The sequence below is a fragment of the Apteryx mantelli genome, chromosome 17, assembly GCF_036417845.1.
Source record: "Apteryx mantelli isolate bAptMan1 chromosome 17, bAptMan1.hap1, whole genome shotgun sequence".
In the NCBI taxonomy this organism is placed as follows: Eukaryota; Metazoa; Chordata; class Aves; order Apterygiformes; family Apterygidae; genus Apteryx; species Apteryx mantelli.
In genome coordinates this window covers 6,698,548-6,713,224 of record NC_089994.1, presented here as the reverse complement: position 1 = coordinate 6,713,224, position 14,677 = coordinate 6,698,548, and the positions used below count along the sequence as shown (strand labels likewise).

The following is a 14,677-nucleotide window of genomic DNA, read 5'->3' as shown; positions in this document are numbered from 1 at the left end:
GTACTGGTAGCAAAGGGGACAGAGATAGTTACTCATCCCACTGCTGTAATATGCTGGTGCTTTAAGGCTTAAGAGCTGCAACTTTTTAAAAACCTTCACAAATCTAATTCAGCTTGAGTACAACCTGCAGTTACTGTACATCTTAACTTACACCTGCTGGGAAAACTTGCTAGATCAGACTTAAATGTAAATACATCTATTTTTAACTGAACCAGTTTTTACAGGGTCTGAAGTATTCTTTCACAGGAAGAGGTTTTTAATATTCACACTGCTGCCTACAGTAACTTAATTTGTCCTCCTACTGTTCAGTGTTTTTGGTTTTGTGCACATAACCACCCCCATGCCCCCCCATACAGGGCTTGTTGGAGGGTGTGTGGGAGGGTTACTAATAGCTCCTATTACATTTTGGTCTACATGACACTCTTCATGAAACCGCTCTACATAAAAAAAAACAAAACAAAAAAACCGAGCTGCTTGATTTATCTATTGTGCCTACTATCTGATGTATATGATGAAATGCTAACTTGTTAAATGTTCCTTTATTTCTATTTTACTGTGCACAAAGAATACTTATTTAAACCTCATTGTTGCAGTCCTTATGATGCATGATCAGAATTGTAACAAAACTAAAAATTATTCCAGAAACTGGTGGAGTAAAACAACTTACTTACTTACTGAGCCTTTTGAGTATCAGGAATCCTGCACAAATCCACTTTCAGCTTCACTACCACATGTTTGCTGCTGAAATTTAGTTTGGGGGGGGGGGGGGGGGGGCTCTTGTTATTTCTGCCGTAGACACAGAATCAAAGCATTTACTCAGAGTCCCAAACGCCTGTAGCAAAAGGCTCTGCAGCTACCTCAAAACGTGCTCGCCCAGCAGCAGCAGCCAGCAATAAACACAGCAGCCAGAGCGGGGTGGGGGGGGGGGGATGTAAGTAAGTGAGCTAATAAATCCAGCTCTTTATCCAGCTTTCGCCTTTGTAGGGATTTGATTCATCCCATTACAGTCAGGGAACGCAGTGTGATTAAGCTAATTCATTCACTTGTCAAGAAGACGACACCCTAGTTCTTCCCCCCCCCCCCCCCCCAAACCTACCTGCTCCTGCACCAGCCCTCTGCCCTGCCAGGCCGCCGCCCGCCGTGCTTGACCCTGCGGAAGACAAATGGATTTGGGGGTGGTCTTCGTTGGGGGGGGGGGGGGGGAAGGTGGGGGTGTTGGGGGGGGGTGCCTGTGGCTCACCTGCAGGAAGACTGCAGCCCCCCGGGGGGGGGGGGGGGTTGCTGTGGGGTGAGGCCCCCGGCGCCGGTGGTACAAGGCTGGCTGGGAGCCGGCAGCTGCGGCCCGTTTCCTGCCCACCTTTGCCCAGGTGACACTGCTGCCATCCCCCCCCCCCCCCCCCCCAAAAAAAAAAGCTCCTGGCAGCACCGCAGCACCAGGAGCCACAGGACAAGAGCCACAGCACCCCCCCACACACACACCAGCCGCCCCAGCCCCAGCACCGGCCCTCCCACCTTTGGCTGCTGCGCTCCCCCCTCGCCCCAACCGAGCAGCCACCGCGCACCAAGCGTGGCCTTGCCCAGCACCGCTCGCGCTCCCCGCGTGCCTGGCGAGCACCGGCAAACCTTCCTGGGCTGCACAAGCGACCGGGCCAGTACCAGCCGCACACCAGGAACCCGGCACTCTCCAGCAGCTCCCCAAGGGCTGTAACCTGCAAATTAAAAAACCAAAAAAGCACACCCACAGCTTTCTCTGCCCCCCCCCTCGCCCCCAGCCAAACCACTCCAGCACTCATGAAAAGCCTGGAGGAGTACGCGATGCATGCATGCAATCGGCAAAAACCCTTCAAAGCTTAGCAAGCCCTAATGAGACCTATCCCATAAGGACTCTAAAAGTCTTGCATATTTTCACCCTCCTTTCCTGGTCTCCATTTGTCAGTGCTTTTTGCTTTCTCAATTTTTGACTCATGAAGAATTGTTTTGCAACTGAAAACAAACAAACAAAAATCAGTTCAGCTCTGTGAAGGAGCCTATTTTCTTCTAGCAACAATTAATCTTCAGTCATTCAAAATAAGAAGTTTGTGGTATTGTTTCCCACAGGCACTAAAAGCACTTAAGAGGAACCACTGCTTGCACAGCTGAAAATTTCTTGCACCACCACTTTCTCTGTAGCAGCAAATTGCCAAAGACTGGCTGCAGTCACACGCCTAACTGCCTGCCCATCTAAGCTTCCAGGTGTTTGGAGGGAGTTTACATTTCACCAGAAGGCAATCATTAACCTTACTGGAACTGTTAACTTAACTGGAACAGCTTGCACCTGCTTTGGTACACTGCTTTTGACACAGCTTTTTACTTCCCTGACATAACCAGCTTGAGTGTTAAGGAGCCTCTACACTCTGGCAGAATGCACAAGACTGCCTTTAAAATACATGCCCCCCCGGCCCCTTCACAGATCTCCTTACAAGTAGGTGCTGCCTGGTGCTCAGGACAACATTACGGAGGTACACGCTGTCCCAGCGCACAGTCAAATCCAATTCCACCCATGTTGTGCCTGTGAAACCACAAAGCATATCCAACCTGGCATCAAACTGCAAGAAGCTTAGTACAACGTCAAGGAGAAAGGCTTGGAAAAAAAGGTCTGCTTAAAGAGCGGCTTGCGGGAACAAAAAGGCACCGGGGGCCTTAAGGCCTATACCAAGTTTTTGAGACTAAGGAACAGATTGACGGAGCTCATATTTGATTTTTCTTCTTCCTGTAAGCTTTACATCACGAAAAAAACACACTAGAACATCCTTCATCTTCTCCACTGATTAACAAAGTGCTTCAGACTGGGTCTGTGAATGAAAAGCTCGCACAATCCACTAACACATAAAACAGCAACAATCAATCAATCATTTGCAGGTTCTAAAAATAACAATCTCAAGGAAGCCGAAGCCAAAAAACCATAAGGGGAAGGATAAGAACACAACAAGTCTTCCACTTTTCTTAAAAATCTTTTATTTTTAACTTGTTTCTGAAGAGGTTGAAAACAAAAGCAATTCCATATTTCAGAATAAAGACTATCCGTAGCACAGAACAAAGGACAGTTTTCAGAGAAAACCATTGCACTAGACCCAGTTCTACTGAGCTACTCAAAATATTGCAACAAGGCTAGTGAACAAGCCTGCGGCTGGCAAACCGCCCTTTCGCTGCGGCTGGCTCCACTGAACGCTGGCTGCTGCGGGCTTTGTCCCCGCTCAAACTATTGCTGATTTGTGCAGCGTGCTCTTCCCCACGGTAGGACGCAGGCTGGTTATCATTGGCACGGTCACTGGCACTCACAGGCACCAAAACACAAGCAGAGGAAAGGAGCCGCCAGGTCGCTTCCCGAGCCGCTTCCTCCGGAGCGGCCCGAGGCACGCTGGCAGGCAGTTTTGCATTAACCACGTTGCATTTGTTTTGGGATAAAACAGACTGGCAGTACTGAGGAGAGGCAACCTGGCATCGCTATATCCACTTAGAAAATAGGAACAGAAGAAAAAGTTGCAGAGACCACCACAGTCCTGCTTACAGGGATTTTATACCTGCTGCTAGAGCTGCAGCCTGGAGGGAAGGACCCAGCTCTAGCCCTGGGCACAGAAAAGCGCAACGCTGCTCTTTCCAGCATGCTGCCACTGCCCGTTTGGCCCCCAGGATTCAGGTTACTGCACAGTAACTTACAGTCATCTTCAAATCGGCTGACAGAGGCTGTTACTGAAGAACTAATCCCTAAACGGAATACACTGATTTCCTTACAGCTACCTATCCCAGCTTAAGGAAGCCCTCATCAGTGACAGCAAGAGAAGTTGGTTGCAAAAAGCAGATTACTGCAAGACACATTTATGATTGACACAAAAATCCAGCCATTAAAAAAGAAACTGTCTTTACCAGAAATTTCACAGTGGAAAAGTTGTATTTCAGGTCTCACAAAGAGAAACTCTACAGAGCTATTCACAGTAGAAACACAGCGCATGCCAGTCTACTGTAAAATAAAAATGAACTTATGGGTGATTGTATCGCTGATTTTGCCTAGAAAGGCTGCTACAAAACATCAAGTTTCACACTTATTTCAGCCATGCAAGTTTGGAACCTGCTACTAAAATAATTGTGTGTTTGATGCACGCGTTAAGTTATGAAAGCAGTAATAGGCTTGCTTTCACTTAGTGTTGAGCTCAACTTGGATTCCACAAGAATCCTGAACTTCCTAATTTTAGGCTGTTTTTTGTATTTGTTATAGTCTGCATCACTGCTGAAGGTCTTTGATCCGTTGCTGTCCTGACATTTTTCAGCCTAATTGATTACACAGGTGAATCTAAGTGTTTTTAACTGAGTTGACAACTGGCACTGACACTTTGCCATCAGTCTAGTCGTTGTGAAGCTGTCATCTCCAAGAACTTCCAAGGTGGGACTGAAGAATAAGGCAAATATAGGAGAACTTGGAAGTCTCAGAAACAATATGAAATCAGAGTTCGTTTGCTAGAGCACAGAGCAGGAGTACATTTGGTTAAGAAAAGAATTTGTTTTTTCTGAGACAGCACTGGCCCAGAACACTTGGTCACAAACTACCACGATGTTCATATTGGCTTGTACAGCAAAGTAGTCACATATTTCTTCTTGTAACGATGTGTAGCACTAAGCACCATCACTCCATCCTACAGGAGATGGAAAACAAGGGAGCATATTACATGGTTACCTAAAAGCCGCAAGTGTGAAGAAGAACATGCCTTGGCCTCTCACCTTGATAGAAAGTGCATAAAGGTGGTTCAGCATTACATGGTTGGGTTCAGGGAGTAAAGCAGGATCGCACTGGGGAGGAAAAAAAAAAAAGAAAAAAGAAGGGGGGTGAGACTGTGAAAATAACAGGCAAGGAACAGTAAGAACCCACAATTTAGTCATCGCAGCTGATGGGCGATAAACACTGCCTGTATCTGTCTGGCCTCAAATACATCATACTGCTTCTTACACTGAGTCCGTCAACAAACATAGATAAGGTTCCAATATAACCTAAGATCCTCACAGGGTGGAACCCTCTGGATCCTCTTTGCAATCATGAAACAGATCTCAATTAGTTCCTACATGCTTTTGACATTTTCAGCACATTTTAATAGTGTTGCAGTGGGAAGATCTGGGTTTCTGGAAGTAAAGTAGCAACCCAGTTCTCTTTTCAATTTTGAAAAGAGTCAGTTAGAAAGATAAATTTACCGCAGATGGATCCATCTGGACTTGCATAATAGGCAATTTATCAACATGGCAATTATTCCAAGGTTTTTCCTTGACTGTCCCCTGTCTGCACACAGATTTTCCCTGTCTGTCCACATTCCTCAAGGAATTTATCCAGCAAAGGACACTGATGTACTCACAGAAATGCCCGTGTCCTTATTCAGGATGACCTGCAGCAGGTGGGGGGGAAGAATGGGTGGAGATTTGAAGCGCTCCTCTGCCTTACAAACATAGGGTTCCTGGTGGTATGGTCCTGGGGGTGAACTTGACAACTCTGCCAGAGACATGTTAAATATTTACTCTTAAAATATTCTGGAAGAATATCTGCTCTTTACAGGTACTCCAAGCAGATTCTCACATCCAGGAATTGCGACCAAAAGAAGTCAATGGCACGTAAGAGAACTGGAACAGCTGATGCAGTGTCAGAGGATCAGTCACTGCCTGAGGAGAGTGACAACAGTCATGCAAAGAGTTTTGTACCTGAAAAAAGAGATTTAAGATATCCCAGGTCTGTCTGCCTTGAGACCAGCTGCAAAGATGTAGGAGGCAGGGTTCTGAGAGCCCTGCTGCACTCCAGAACTTCATTATCATCTCCGCCCAGCACTTCCGCAGCAAATGCTTAGTACTAAACATTGCTCCACAACATTATCTCCAAGGGAAGTACTAAAAACACGATATGCAAGTGTAAAAGGCAGGTATTATTCCAGTGCAGGGACAGAATAACAGAAAGAACTCTTCAGAGTAGAAAGCAAGATAACAGAAGGTTGTTACAGCACTTGGGGGACAGGGTCTGCTAGAGTCTCCTCATTGCTTCTTGCACTGTCCCAATCTCACAAATCCCACTCTTTCTCCAAAAAAGCTTTGTCCAGGGGAAAGTGGTATAGAGCAAAAGCCAACTGAAGGAACTTTCTGCCTCACATACAAAGGACAGGTCTTCTGAAGAAGGAGGCAAGATGCTACTTCAATTGTGGTTTCGGTCCCTACAAAGGCCTATGAAGAACAGGTGGCCAAGCTGACCTCAGAGATGATCCAAGGTAAATCGTACCTCTCTTCTATTACACCAGAACACAAAACTTAAGGCAAAAATAACTTTGCCATGTTATTCTGCTCAAAGATATGGATTATTTATACTAAACTGAGAGGATACAAGATATTCCGGAGCCTGTGACAACATTACTAAAATGAATCTCATTTCTACCTCTTAATGGGCATCTTCTGATCTCCTGAGTCCATTTCCTTAGTAAAGGAAAATGGTATCAGGAGGAATTTAGGCTGTCAACATTGGTTTGATGTTTTAAGGTAGAGACTGATCCACCACTGAGTAAACTAAAACCAGCCATTTCACATTGCACAGACAAATGAACATCTATTAAGCACCCATGACTTCCTCCTAATCATATCTTTAATGACCTACACTGCTTGGTCAATGGCTCTTCTGCCATTCCATCTTCTTCCTTTGTGCATGTGTGACCCTTGCACAGGTCCACAGAGCCTGACAAAAGGGGAGATTAATCTATACTGGAGCTTTAACTCAAGACAAAAAGGAAGAAGAAATTTTTTAACAGCTCTACAGGCGCAATATAAGATTACCAATACCAGATTACTCATACCAGACATGTCAGAACATTTTTGGGAGTCCACCATCAAAGCATCGAATACTTCAAAGTCGGTTTTCTTCACCTGAATGATGTTGTTGACAGTCCCTAGCTGGTTGGTTACTACTGGCTGGGAAGAAACAGGAGACAAAAGTTACAATAAAGAAGTCTGCAGGACTATTAGGATTCTGAAAACTATGCAATCGGTATTAACAATGAGATACATTAGTACATTACATTTTAAGATACATTAGTACCAGATATGGAAAGAGTTCACCATTGTTGAATTGGTGTTATGTTAAAGGGTAGGTACAGGATTTGGGACTGGGCAGGGGAGGGGGAATTTGTATCAGTGGAACCTGCTAGGTCCACAGACTCTTGAAAAAATCTTGCGCTATAGTTAAAGCTAGATTAGGTTTGGGCTAAAGTTAATGATTAGGCCAGAAGGAGCTAAGCTTTACTGCTAGTTTCTGCAGGGCTTTCAGAGCCAGGGTAAGATCTGGATGGCTTGATGTAGGACAGGGGATGGGTGGTTGCATGGGTTTTACTCCTAAAGCTAGAATTTAAAGTCCAGGGCAGAGGGTCTAAGAACTGAATTTACCACATGGTTCCGCAAAGTTTGCAAAGCAGCAGAAAGCCTGGAACCAACAGCTGTGAATGGCTAATTCTGAAGCAGGTAGGACTGCTGGGCAGGCTATGGTTAAAGCTAGTTTTATTTATAGCAGAGGAGGAGGAAAAGTCCTGGTGCCTGCAGGAATTAACGGCTGATAGTAGATTTTGGTGCAATTGGTGGACTATGGACAGATCCAGAGCAGCAATAGCAACATTCTGGCACAGACAGAAAGTGCAACACAGAGATATTTCAGCGGTCAGCAATGCTATGGTGTTCTCAAAGTCAGCTGGGCACCAGACAAGAAAAGCTCACCATTGCTCATAAACCAACACCCAGTGAACCTTTGTCACCTATTTCTTACAGAAGTCTCCTGTTATTTCAAGTTCTCAGTCTGGTGCCACCATCTAGGCCAGCTGGGATCAGAAACATCTATCTCAGTAGCTTAAACAGTCAGTTGATGTTAACAAATACTTTCTCTCTGAAAAGGCCGGCTATGGGTGCAGAAAACAGCCAGCTTTTCCTCTTCATTTGCATCCATCAATAAACACAGTGAATCAAAGAAAACACTACCTCTGAAGGATCGTGTGTCCACTGTCCATCCACAAAGAACTTATATTGGTGCTCTCCCTCTGGCAGGTCCAGGATTGCCACAAAGTTATTGTGACTGAAATTTAAGACAATCACCCATGAAATATTCTGAAAAGTGCATCAATCTCTGTGACAAACATCATCACATAGAATACAAGTCTCCTTAATATGCAGAAAGTTAATATGGCAACACCATGTTTAAGAGAATCTCTTGTGCAATCTAAAGGTAAAGAATCAAATTATAGGTAATGTTAATGTAACATGCAAGTCCTAATACATTCAAAATTAATATTGATACTCTTGGCATCAAGGAACTAGTGTAGAACTTTCATAAAGTCATTCTGACATCTTCATTTTACTTGTTAGTACATAAGATCTCATTTTCTCTGAGAGATTCCTGTTGATGAAAAAACCCAAACGGATCACTTTCTCTTGCCTTCCAGTATTTGTCATCGCAAACTGCATTTCACAGATACCAGTGAATAAACAATGACTGGAAGATGAAAGCAGCAATTCTGTTGCTTTGACGTACTTTGGGTTTGAATAGCTATCATTTGGTAATTTTGATCCTTGTGCTGTGAACTTCCCAGTTCTTTGGAACTCTCTACTGCCATCTCAAAGAAGCTCAGAGCCAGCCAGTGCTATGTGAACAACTCCAGCAGGCCAGGCAATACCAATATCTCTCTTCTCAGGTAAGGAGTGCCAGCATGCCATCACAGAGCTGGATTTGAGAATTCTGTCTGGAATAATGAACTCTTTTCTACTTCAGCCTCTTTGATTCAGTAGTACATATTTTTTCAGCCTCTAAAGAGATCCAGATACCTCCTTTCCCAAAACATCTAATCTGACAAGAAACAAATCTGCTTTTTTTTTTGGTAAGGAAATATTTTTGGCCTTCTTCCAAATTCATTTCACCGTCTTCCAGACTTTCTACTTTGAATACAACAGTAATACTGATTTTCCACTGGCTTCTTTTCTCCCTATCTTGATAATTGTTTCACGTTGCTCATGCACAGAACAATCCTCCCATACCATTTCACCAGGCCACTACATTCCTCCCTCAAGTTTCCTAATAAATTAAGACACTTCTGCAATAATAAGCCACTCACTGAGGTAAGAAACACCAGGAAATTGCCAAGGGACCTATCTTTTATGAACAGATCTTCACTGCTAGACAACAGGGCTCAGATCAACATTTAAGTCCAGACTCACTGCCATCCACACTGGTTTGTACCAAATACTTACACAGGTGCAGAATTAAGCTGAACTCCAGACCTCTCAGGCAAGGGAAAGCATATGGTACTTTAACACAGGTCTAATCTCTTGTTCATGCCATTTACCAGCAGGTATCCCAGGCTCAGAGCTTCCTAAGCAGAATTCAGATCCTTTGATCTGGGTGAAAGCCAATGATATGGCAAGAAAGTACACGTACCGTGGGATACGCTACGTTTAAATCCATCTTCACTTTATACACCCTAACTCTACCCCAGCTAGTAGACTCTGCACAGCAAGGATTATTTTGGGTCATTCATATACTGTGACTGGCGAACAAATAACTGCTTACCATCGTCACACAGCACAGCTGGCATCCCTTGCCATCCAAGAGTCAAAAAACAAGAGAAAGTCAGATTCCTGCTTCTCTCCTCAAGACCTTGATATGAAAGTGGCAAATCCAAGCACAATATCATCTGACCACCTTTCTCACTGCACTAATCATTCCCAGTCCTCAGGGAGTACTACCGATAGAGCACAAGTTGGGGAGTACTACTGATAGAGCCAAAGTTTATTACCTCCTTGTCAGAGGAATTTTACTCCAGTTGTTGAAGGACCCAGATAAATAAACTTCTTTCCCTCCTCCAGTCCAACGAAAGACTGTCGGTCGAGCTTGAGTGGGGGTTTTATCACTCATTTCCAGATCTTGTTGCCAGGCTAGGAATTCTTCTTTCTCCAACGGAGCCTAGGAACACATCTTAATCAAGAATAACTCGTAACTGGCAGACTTAGACAATCCATATTTCACTAAAGGTATTTCTGCCCTTAGGCATGCTTCTCTACGGCGCAAGTGTACCGCAGTTTTTGTCAGATGGGATTAGAAATTGGGCATTTCAAGAAGTTGTTCACAAGTTCATTTGCAAGTGGAAGACAAAATATTCCTCCCCCCCCCACCCCAAACCTGAGTTAGGCTCAAAAGAAATCACTTGAGCTCACAGCTTTGTAACTGCAGCCAGAAAAGTTTACAAAATATTTGAATATAGGAAGGGAAAGAAAAATAATTAAAAGGAAATATACTTAGAAACACTGGATTGTACAAACATGGTAGGCACAAAATTTGTACTTGGATCTAGAAAGATTTAGGGCTGTCTAAAAACCTAACAGTGTAATTCACCGTTAGATATTCTTATGGCACACAAGTGAGACATAGCAAAAATAATTTCTAACAATCTACCTAATTATAAGCAAAAAAGTAGTTAACAGATCTTTTAATACGGAAAATAATAGACAGATGAAACGACACTGGTGACTGCAAGAGCATTAGGGATCTGAGAGAACCTGGGGCACTTAGAACTGGGCAAGAGCTTTGTGCTAGTTACCTTTTAGATGTTCTAAAATTAATTCTTACTGGAAAACACAACATCACACTTACGAAATCTGCTTGAATATCAAAGGAACATCTATCCTTAGCGTGGAAAGCAAGAGAGATAGTCTTCTTTGCATGCAAACTCAACTACAGAATTATTGAAGCTGCTAACAGCACCACTGCCCTCAATGTGACATTACAACTGGACAGTGTTCCCAGGCTGCTAATGTTAGAAGACAAGAACAAACCAGCAATACCTTCATTTCCTCTGAATGGAACAAGTCTGCATCTTCAGGACTATCCATTAAGATTTTGGGTCTATCACCCTCTTTGGTACTGATGGCTCCTCCTGAATTGTCACCTCGGGATGCCTTATGCCCATGACGCTCCAGTCCACCTCGCTCGCTGCTTGTGTTCCCCATTTTTTAAAGCCCTAAAAGAGAAGGAAAAGCCAGATTAGCACACATTTTTGAAGTCAGAACACCAGTAGGCAGGACAGCAGACTTGTCAGGAGACTTGGACTCTGAGTTGAAGACTCTAAGAAACTTGATTACTCCATCCTGCAAGTATCTTAAAATTATATCACACTCAGAACAAAGAGACTAAGTGACAGCTTTCAGCTAGCCTTGATAATGTGCTATAGTTCAAAATCGTAGCAGCTCTGCAAGACTCGTTCATTCTAAAAGCTCATCAGGCCGGTATCTGTCACTGCAGTGCACTGGTAGTCTTTCTTCCCAAGCTGACTGTTTGTTCTTCTAACTGCCTTTTGAAATACTCATACATAAAAAGTTCTATCAAATCAGTCAAAACATCAGTAGGACTTGTGGTGAGAGCGCGTCAAAAACAGCCTACTAAAATGTGACTTCGCTAGAAAAAACAAAGTTAGCTCAGCTGAGAACCTGCTGAGGATCCTTACCCTGGCTGCCTGCGGCTTAAAAAGCACAAAAACAACACGGTCCCACGGATGCTCCACAGGAGACTTCCCTCCAGCCTCCACTTTTCTTTGAGAGAGACAGGGACCCGCTGTGCAGGCAGCAGCACTGCCAGACAACACAACGCTTCCTCCTGCCCTGTAGCCCTTGCTGCCACATCCACACGGAGAGTGGATGAGATTGGATGCACTCTTCCTCCTCCGTACTTGTGCACTCTGGCATCTACTGCCAGCGGTAGGAGGTGCCCAAACTGAAAACTGCTCCCACATATCCGAGGTTTGCCCAGCTTAGATATTAGGATTTGCATTATTTTATGGCAAAACCATCAATGGGTCAAAGACTCAAGCTGAAAATGGCTCTACTTTGGCGGATATTCACCTGGGATTCTCTTCTAACATATACAGTATTCAAAGTTTCACAGCACTCATAAAGAAGAAAGATGTCACATGTTAGCACTCACTAAGAAGGCTGGTTTTGCAAAACAAAAACCTGTTGATGGATTTACCCAACATAACTGAAAATGGGTTCATTTCATCTTCCATGATTATTCTTTATTCTGTCCATTTTCACCCTGTAGTTCACTACACGTAAAGCTCACTAAACCTCAGGTCATGACTGTCTTAACATTTCCCTGACACACCCCAGCCAGCAAAGATTTGGGGCAAAAATCACAAAGAGCACCTTTATCAGTGTCTATATTCCAGAGATTTTCAGTGAAAGTCTGAAGCCAGAGTGCCTCAAATCATCTTCTAAACATGCAGTAGAACTACTAATTCACTTTGATGCTTTTTAAAAGTTTAGCCTTGTTATATGATGCTGGTTCCTGCCATTAGAAAGACAGGGGGAACCTGACAAAAATGGGCACATGTGATCCAGCTTTTCGCAGTTGACTGCAGAGACCAGAAGACACTTTTCCTCAAGAAACCACCACTCTTTCTGACAGAAGCTAAACGTCAAATAAAAAAATGACATACCGTACCCTATTCTGACTTTTTCCCTGTTCTATCTGTGCTTGTTGTGAAAATAACCTATCAGAACTTGCAGCTTTGTGAGCAGCAAAGAACATTTTAGTTGAAAGACCTCTATTTAGTTTTGACTTTTAGAAAGGAAACATGAAACAAAGCTGGGTTTGTATCTTGAAATGTTTCCTGTATTGCTTAGAAACAACGGAGGACAGTTTACTTCTTGTGAGGATACCGAGGAGCATGAAATGGAAACCACAAAGAACTCATGTGACAGCACATATATCAATATTGTCCGTCAATAAATGACAACAAAAAGCCAAAACTTTGAAAGGCTGAAATAAGTTAATAAAGTGAATAAGAACTAAAAGTTTATAAGCTTAAATGAAATGTCGAGACAGATGAGACAGCCCATAGGGAGCATCAGAGGCAGTAACCTTGAACGAAGCCCAGCCTGCCCAACACATTCAGTGGCTGGCAGAACGGGAGGGATCCTGGAGATTGTTTTAACGAGATGCTATTCTGGACCCTGCATCTCTCTCAACAGCCTAGAGAGTACATTTCATTTCATTAAACATTTCAAGAAATATTTGAGTGTGGGGACTAAATTACGTGCATATTAGTACAGCTGTGGGCGTAACAGCTGTACTGGGTCAGACAAACGGCTGCAGGGCTAAGCTGACCTGAGCGGCCGCAGCAGCTATCTAAGGAGAAACAACACAGAGCAACCAGACGGCGATTCTTCGCCATCGCATTAGTCCAAGCTCCAGCAGTGACATTATCTTTGCCGTTACCTTTATAATACATTTTTATTACGTGACTTCACAGAGCTGCTTTTAAACATTCCTAAACTTTTAACAATCAGGAAAGTCCACAGCAAAACAGAAGATGAACCCCACTGTCCCCAAACCTGCAGGCTTAGCCACACAGTTCCGGGCTTTTCTCCCTACACTCCTGAGTGGTGTCAAGAAAACAGAAGTCACTGCGCTTGCAAAGAGGTGTTTCATAATAAGCAAAGTCTCAATACCGGACAACATTCATCCATTTCCTCACTACAGGGTATTCAGATGGTATTCGAGTCGTGCAATAGCACCTTAACATTAGGAGTCCTAAAGGAAAAGAAAATTAAAAAGGTATCTTCTTGCAATATAAAAAGTAAAAAGTTACAGGAATACCTAAAAACCAAAACACCAAAAAAGCTGGATAAAACTCTGCTTGCTGCTTCCAGATTTAGCAGAACCGTGATGACTAAAACATAGGTAAGAGTCATAAGATGAGCACCGTATAACCATGGTTAGGAACTTCCCGAAGGGCAGGCTCACGCCATCACACATAATTGCGCTGGCAGATTTTAGCCGTAACTGCCCCAAGCCGAGCTGCACTAACCAACCACCCATGTGTGTGCTCGGACCCTGCTGCAGAGGGACGGAAGCAAAGAAGCGGCTTTGCATCTGCTGCCGCAGCTGAACTCAACAGCGGAGGTGCGGCGACTTCTGGGAGCGAAGCGAGGGGCCACGCGCAGCGGTGCAGCCGTGGCCTCGCGCGGAGCCCCGGCGGGTGCGTGTGTGATCTCATACTGTTTTCTACAGGCTCCAGGTGTGGACATCACCCAGGTGTCAACTGGGCAGACCTCGGCTCAGTCACAGCCTGAAACCGCTCTTGGCGCGCGTGACTTCGGTAGAGCCAAACAAACAAGCAAGCAAACAAGCCCCCTCGTCACTGACGTGATAAAAACAAGCAGGAAGGCAAATGTTGCCTGGCAACAGCTTCGAGCATTCTGTATCCTTTTAAAATAGTAAGGTAATAAATCGCAGTCCAAGAGAACTTTTACCAACTTCCTCCTTCTGCCAGACAGGCTTCGAGAAGACAAGGGTGAAAGCACACCGTTACCGGAGCCCCGACCCGAAAGCGCGCCGGCACCTTTATTTTCGGCGCTGATTCCCGCCTCGGCGTTACCGGCGCAGCCGCGCCGCTCCCGCTGCGGAGGCGGCGGCGCCGAGGGCCGAGCTCAGGCCACGCAGCGGCCTGGGGGCTCCGGAGCCCCGGCCCGGCCCGGCCCCGCCGCCCCCCGTTCACGCCCGCAGCGCTGCCCCGGCCCGGCCCGGCCCGGCCCGGCCGGGGGAACTCACCGGTCCGCGCCGCCGCCAACGCCGCCGCCGCACTTCCGCTTCCGG

At 44.9% G+C, this 14,677-nt stretch overlaps 1 protein-coding gene across 2 annotated transcripts; it reads right to left on the bottom strand.

Annotated features, from left to right (window-relative positions):
• Positions 1 to 2,971: 2,971 nt before the first annotated feature.
• PRKAB1 (protein kinase AMP-activated non-catalytic subunit beta 1) lies at positions 2,972 to 14,677 on the bottom strand. Of its 2 annotated transcripts, none has more exons than XM_067306802.1 (8): positions 14,633 to 14,677; positions 10,867 to 11,042; positions 9,822 to 9,988; positions 8,014 to 8,107; positions 6,846 to 6,960; positions 5,376 to 5,509; positions 4,753 to 4,821; positions 2,972 to 4,667 (listed from the first exon to the last, which is right to left on the bottom strand). In XM_067306802.1, exons 2-8 carry the CDS (start codon positions 11,029 to 11,031, stop codon positions 4,590 to 4,592), a joined length of 822 nt encoding a protein of 273 aa, XP_067162903.1. In that variant the 5' UTR covers positions 11,032 to 11,042; positions 14,633 to 14,677; the 3' UTR covers positions 2,972 to 4,589. The 2 variants fall into 2 exon arrangements, with proteins under 2 accessions (XP_067162903.1, XP_013800363.1); XM_013944909.2 differs by lacking the exon at positions 14,633 to 14,677 and adding an exon at positions 14,424 to 14,552.